The sequence below is a fragment of the Stegastes partitus genome, unplaced genomic scaffold, assembly GCF_000690725.1.
Source record: "Stegastes partitus isolate 25-593 unplaced genomic scaffold, Stegastes_partitus-1.0.2 Scaffold2254, whole genome shotgun sequence".
NCBI classification, from domain to species: Eukaryota; Metazoa; Chordata; class Actinopteri; family Pomacentridae; genus Stegastes; species Stegastes partitus.
In genome coordinates, this window is record NW_007579985.1 from 11265 (window position 1) to 18127 (window position 6863).

At 44.1% G+C, this 6863-nt stretch overlaps 1 protein-coding gene across 2 annotated transcripts in view; it reads right to left on the minus strand.

Annotated features, from left to right (window-relative positions):
• Window positions 1-251: 251 nt before the first annotated feature.
• Window positions 252-6863, minus strand: part of ghrb (growth hormone receptor b) — a 23384-nt gene continuing 16772 nt past the window's right edge. For both annotated transcript variants that reach the window (XM_008304560.1, XM_008304559.1), the window contains 6 exons: window positions 5421-5599; window positions 3381-3559; window positions 3131-3275; window positions 2949-3039; window positions 2700-2769; window positions 252-2228 (listed from right to left, as the gene is read on the minus strand). In XM_008304560.1, the coding sequence (XP_008302782.1) occupies window positions 1386-2228; window positions 2700-2769; window positions 2949-3039; window positions 3131-3275; window positions 3381-3559; window positions 5421-5599 (1507 nt within the window). In that variant the 3' untranslated portion in view covers window positions 252-1385. The remainder of the gene's footprint in view (window positions 2229-2699; window positions 2770-2948; window positions 3040-3130; window positions 3276-3380; window positions 3560-5420; window positions 5600-6863) is intronic.

The window sequence follows — 6863 nt, forward strand, 5'->3', positions numbered from 1 at the left end:
TTAAGCGGTGTATAGATGATGGATGGATGGTTCAAATAGTTTAATTTTTTATTTATTTTTTTTTACAAGACATGTAGAATCAATGCATTTTATTTTTTTTAAAACATGTTTTGCTATTATGCTTTCTTGTTATGATAAATGATGTGATTTTTTTGATGACTTAAAGAAAACATCCCATTCAAACCTGCCGTTGGGGTTCAGATGGTTAAAAAAACAAATGAATAAATAAATAATGAGTTGAGAGACAAATGCAACATTCTTGAAGTTTTTTATTTGTCCATACTTTGGAATATTTAAAATGCAATAACTGTACAGGCTTAACACTGATAACCACCTACCCCCAGCTTTTAACTTGCATTAAATGAACCAACCACAAATCAATGAAGAATAAAAAACTTAAACAATCAATGCACTTAAAAAAAAAAACTAATACTGGCTGAGCATAAGACGAACACTGCTGGCAGCTCAAAGCATGTTGTATTCTCAGAGCATAAAAAACACAATATGTGGCAGCATCAGAGTGAGATACTGAAGCCGATCCTTTTACATACAACCGTGCTTTGCTTTTCTTTGTGTTGACATAAGCTGAGCATGAAAGAAAAGTTATTTATTGGTTACTGTAACATTTTCAGTGTGGCTATGGTGATTTTAAAGCCTAAAAATGGAGAAAAAAAAACAAAAAAACCCATCAAAAGCCTTAAAAAAGTTGAGTTCATAAATTGTCATATGGCCCGATTTCATCGAAAAATAATTTGATATGTACAAAATGTACAATTAAATACACACTAAGCTCATTCAATCAGCATTTTTATATCAATACTGGACAAAAATGGCAACCTGTGATGCGAAAGGTGTCACTTATAGCAACAAAACCACCAGGGAACACGTTTTTTGGCCTCTTTTAGCTTCCTGGCAACTCGCTGGTGAAGAAAAGGGGAACATTTAGCAGATAAAAGAGCCAGATATTAAGTTGGTAGAGACCAAACTTGAGCCAAAAGGAGAATGAATATGAGGATTAAATTCATCAGTGCGAAGTTGGGGAGCTATTCTGACCCGTAGTGGCCAAAAAGTGTTTTGAATATTCAAATATTGAGGCAGTTTTCAGCTCCAGCTTTCCCTTTGATCGGTTCCCTTTTTGCACAACTAGATGAAAAAAACACATTCTCGTGCATCTACTCATCATCCAATTCAAAACTTCCAACCGTGTCGACTTTGCAGCCCCATCAGGGGACGCAGTGGAGGTCAGAGGAGGTAGAGGTGGTGGCAGGACACCGCCAAACTATTCTAGGCGAGCTGACATTCAGCGTTGGATCCCTGAAAAGGTTGACCTCCGAGACTGTCCTGCCTTTAATCGAACAGTCTTTGACTTTTGCACCGCCGCTGATTTACGGTGTGATGCTTCCCAATAGGTCGGGGGTCAGGTAGCCGCCTGGTGTCGGCATGGTCTTTGGGATTATCAGCTGCGGCGCTGGTGTCGAGCTCGGCGTCAGCAAGAGGCTGTTCTGCCTGTCGACACCCTCTACCACGGTGTAGACGGGAGCCGGGGGCAGCTGGGACGTCAGGATGGTGTCCGATTCGCTGGATGGTGCGGCCTTTAGCTCCACGCCCGTCTGGCAGGGTTCGCTCGGATCCCCTGTGGATAATTTTGGGCTTACTTTCCCTGCGTTGAGCTCTGAGGTGTAGTCTCTGTTATCTGCGTTCAGCACCAGAAGCTGAAACTCCTTCTTTTCTTTCTCCTTCTCCGCAATGGCGTCTTTGCTTGTGCTTTTGTCCACCTCAGGTTGTTCCTCAGGCGACAGCAGCACCTTGCCGGATGACTTCACCTCGCTCACCTGGGTGTACAACGCTTCCTTTACTGCCTCAAGAGGCTCCCCGGTGCTCTGGACCGGGGAGCTGGACTCGGAGGCAGTCGGGCACGGCGGTTCCTTACTGAGGATTTGGTTCGGGATGAGCGGATGGAAAGGCGACGCCTCCGGGTCGCTGGGTAGATCTGGTTCGCAGCAGCTGGCGCGACCCGAGTCGTCGTCTCTGAAGCCGATGGAGAGCGGGGAGCAGTTGGAGGACAGCGAGCGGTCCATGAGGCAGTCGGTGTCCAGGTCCGTCGGCCTGTCGTTCTGCTCCTCAATGTCCAGGTCGATGAATTCCACCCAGGGGTCGCTGTTGTACAGCTCGGGCCTCAGGTCAGGAGGACCACCCAGGATCGACGTCAACTCCCGAAGCTTCCCTTTCTGTGAGAGAAAGAAAACAGAGGCGATGCTCAAGAGCCCAGAGGGATCGTTCCAGTTTATTACACCCGGGTTGTTGTTAAGCTTTCACAATCGCTTTCCATCAGTAATATATCGGTGTACATACCAAGATGGTTTCTGAGACTTGGGATTGCGATAACATCTCTACACACAACTGATTAGACTGGTTTTGTCCAGACTTGTTTGGAACAGACAGGTATGAGACACAAGTCATTGTATGCTGTCTCTTGAATAAACCATGTGGATTTATTGTCCCATTAGCAAGTAAGTTAAGGGAGCTAATGCTTGCTAAAGGACCACTTGGTTTTATAGGAAGCTTAGCTGGCTACAGACGTTCACCAGCTAGCCTGAGCCCTTTTTCTTTTTTAAATGTGCAAAAAAGTCTCCCTTTGAAGTGTTGCCACCACTTAATGCCACCAGTAACTTAGCTGAGTGTCGTAACATGAACAGCACCTTGAGTAGCTCAGGGTCAATTCCTTTTATTTTCGGTCCAGGAACAGGAGGCAAAAGCATCACCATCAACCTTGAGGAGTAAAGGAAGGATGAATGGTGAATGTCGCATAACACAAGAAGGTAAATAGAGAAGGACCTTGACGTCAGACCTCAGTATAACAGTACAGACATGACACAACCAGCCCTGCATAACACAGACGCTACAGCAGTCTTTCAAGGTCTGGGAGCTCACAACCGCACAATACGTACTTTTCTTGCTGCGATATGATGACTAACATCAGGATGGCCACTAAACACAAGGCGCCGAAGATGAGCAGAGCCACCACTGGGAATCTTGAAACTGGAGGAAACAAAGTGCACATAATCCCACATATATTTCATATAATGCGTCATAAAATCATACTCCAAACAGGGAAGTTTGAGGCGTTTACCTTTAGATGGAATGTGGACGAACACAGAGTCGCTAAACTCTCCGAACTCCTTTCCGGCGAGCATTTTGCACCGAACCCGAACCTCGTGGTTGACGTTAGTTTGGAGGCCAAAAACTGAGCTATATGTGGTTGTCACGAGGTCAGACTGTGGTGGAAAGAAATAAGGTTCAAACACCTGACGCAGCTACAGCACTTTCTCCTCTATAATAGTAAAAACAAAAAGCCATGTACGATTCATGGACACGCTTACCTTTTTCCACAGGGCAGAGTTGATGTCACGGTGCTGGATCTCGTACTGCAGCCGCATCCATCCCGTCTCCACGTCTGCAGACTGTGGAGGCTTCCAGCTCAGCATTGCGTCATAGTAGTTGCCAGTCAAACTCACATTCAGCAGCGTCCAGTTCAGGCCCACGGGAGGATCCGGTTGCACTGCAGAACAGAAAATCTTTTTAAAGTGGGTTCATGGAACGAATTGGTTAATTTGTTGAGTTGAAAAAAAACAAATCCTTTCGTCAAGGTCACTGGCACCGGCAAAAGAGCAAGGAAACACCCAAACATTACATCCATATGGGATTGCTAAAAACGTCATTGCAAGACAAAGGTTGTCAATCCACTGTTTTTCTTTTGGTTTCTGTACTTTCTGAAACATTTCATGGTAATCCATCCAATAGTTTTTAGGATATTCTCCTCAGAACCACCAATACCAGCTCCAACATGGCACTAGAGATATAGTCATGCTGGTCACATCCAGTAGTTGTTGTGATTGCTAAAAACCGCCATTGCAAAACAAAGGTTATTAATCGACAGTTTTTCTTTTGGTTTCTGTATTTTCTGAAACAACATTTTGCAACCTGACTGCCAGAGGAGAATCAGCGAAGCCAGCCGCTGATGTCGGCCGATAAGCTTTGGCTCGCAGTCAGCGTTCCAGTTCATTCACTGTCATGTTGAAACAGGAAAGGGGTGTTCCCTAAACGGTTCCCACAAAGTTGGAAGCACGCTGTTGTAAACATCACCATGAACAACAGCCTTGGACTAAACTGGACAAAAGGACATTAGTGACATCATAGTGGCTCTAAATGAAAGATCAGGGGGTGGAAGATATTCAGTCGCTAGGCACCACGAATGCCTCTGCAAAATGAATCAATCAAATCAAGATATTTATGTAAAGGTTATTAATGGAAACTTGAATGTTTTTTGCTTATAATCCACTTAATGGTTTGGTCAAGCAGCAAACTCTGAGGCAGAACTAAAAGAAGTCAATGCAAAAGTGCCAACGCTGCAGTTCCTCAAATGTCCACTTGAGGCTGTCTTCAAAAGTGAGTCAATTCCCATAGACTTCAATGTTAAAAATGGCAACTTTACAGCAGAAAAAAAATCATGTTTACAGCTGGTACAACAAACATTATTAGTCTTCATGGCTGATTTCCTCGTTCATGACCACTGAACTACTGGTTATTTTTTTATATATAACTCACCCATTTAACAACTATTATGGCTTTAAGTTATGCATTATTAAACGGTGACAGGTGGGTTTCATCTCAGGAACCACCTCTTTGCTGATTTTTGGATTAGCTCAGACTTCGGAGGAGTCTGAAGCTGCCAAGATGGCGATAGATACCACAACGAGCTTCAAAACTGCTCTTTAGAAAACACTTGGGTTCGTCTTCTACCTTTCTATATCGTCGATAGTTGCGAGATTTCACTAAATACGTTAAAACTTTGAATTACTGGTTACACAAGAAGTCACCAAAGTTGCTCCTCGAGAGACCTTAAATATCCAGAGAACATTTCACAGCAATCCATCCAATAGTTTTTAGGATATTCTCCTCAGAGGCACCAACACCGTCCCCGTCATGGCACTGCAGGTACAGTCATGTTGGCCACTAAAGGCAGCGGGCTTCAGTAGTTGTTGAGGTATTTATCTGGACCAAAGCAGCGAACAGCCCAATCGAACAACAAATTGACACTAGAACAACCACAGCTCCCATGAGGCTTTAAAAGAGTGCAAATGGCTGAAAATCATGACATCCATTGTACAGGTTTGCATATCTTTTTGTCACAGAACCTGGCACCAGTGGAGCAGAAGCTGACCCGTGAGTTGGGGTAGAGCACTACTTTATTCACTAAACTGTTCATAAGAGGTTATTTCTAGCCAAGGAGTCGGGGTTTGTGGCAGTCTGCGATGTGGGATTCAGAATCGGGATTCACAAGAATGTCCTGGTCAAGTTTTGAGAGGAAGCTAATGCGTAAATATAATCCTGACAGGGGGGCAGTGAGTCAGGAAACTCACCAATATCTTGAACATGGAAGTGGTTCTCATCATAGAGGATGTCTTGATTCCTCGAGCGGAGCTGGACACTGTAAGTCGTCCAGATGGACGTGTGGTTCTCGTTGAAAAAGCACTCGTTTGGCCTCTCGGTGCTGTAGTGAGGACATTCGCTCCAGTTGTTGGGCGACGCAGTGGGAAGCCTGACAGGAGGGTGGAAGGAAACAACACTTCAGTCAGCCTGCAGTTCGACTCAACAGAGCAGGTTTTATGTTTACAACAGTAGGACAGTCAGAGGTATTTATCCCCAGGGGCAGGAGTGTTCTCGGTGCATTTCAAGGTAATCAGCCAGTTGGATTATGGGATATCCTGCGAACAAAGCAGACATTTTGGCCTGAGGGCGACTGTAGGGGAAGGTTTACGGAGCACAGCTGCATTCCTGGTTTCGTAATTTCATTTAGTGCAACTCCGTTAGATTTTTGACAGATTAATGAGATGAATCCCAACTTGACTAAATATCTAAAATGTAGACTTTATCCTTGGAGCCCTTCTTTATATTTTACAAACAGGCCTTCAGTCGTTTTTATTCTGCAAAATCAAGTGGAACAACTTATAGGATGTCAACATAAATAATTCAGCCGCAGGAGTTTATTCAAACTTGTTTGTTGGTTTAAGGGAAACATCAGCTTAATGGTGGCCTGAGGCGAAACGTGAATCATCCTAATGTGACCACGAGTATGCAAACACAATCCGCAAAAAACACACACAGAAATAAATAAGTGAACATACGTACATATATCTGCAGAATGAAGGTTGCAAATGCTTATTTCTGTTTATTTTGAGGGGATGAATGTATACATAAACATTTAAATGAGAGATATTTTGGCTTATCATTTTTTAAAGTCAAGCCTCAGTTTAATATTCACTGTGTAACCGATTCCAAACATGTGACGGAGCATTACGACCTAAAGATTCCACAGAAGGCCTGTGACTGTCACACGAGGAGCACCGCATGAATTTGCAGCGTCGTTGACATGACAGTTGAAGCTGCGGCTCAGATGCATTACACGTCCTAAATTGCAGCCTTTGTGGTTCTGGCACGCTGAGACGGCTCGAGTAATGCACAGAGCGAGGCCGAGGATCGGCGAACCGTCGGAGCGATTATCCAGCAGGAAGGAGCTTCCGCGAATACATCAGGAAGAAAGACGGCCTGATAAATGAATACATGAGACGGCGCGAGACCGACGTGATGAAAACATGGTGAAAGATGAACCCATCGGTGACAGACAGAGGAGGCAGACACTATATATATAGATAGATGCAGTGCTGCTTTAAAGGACAAGGTTAGGGATATTTTATATTTTTCCACTAAAACACCAAATACATTCTAATCCTGACATATCTGGAGCTCTCCCTAGAGCGTCGATGTCGTCCAGCAACAACTAAAAACACACTGATGAGCCGAAC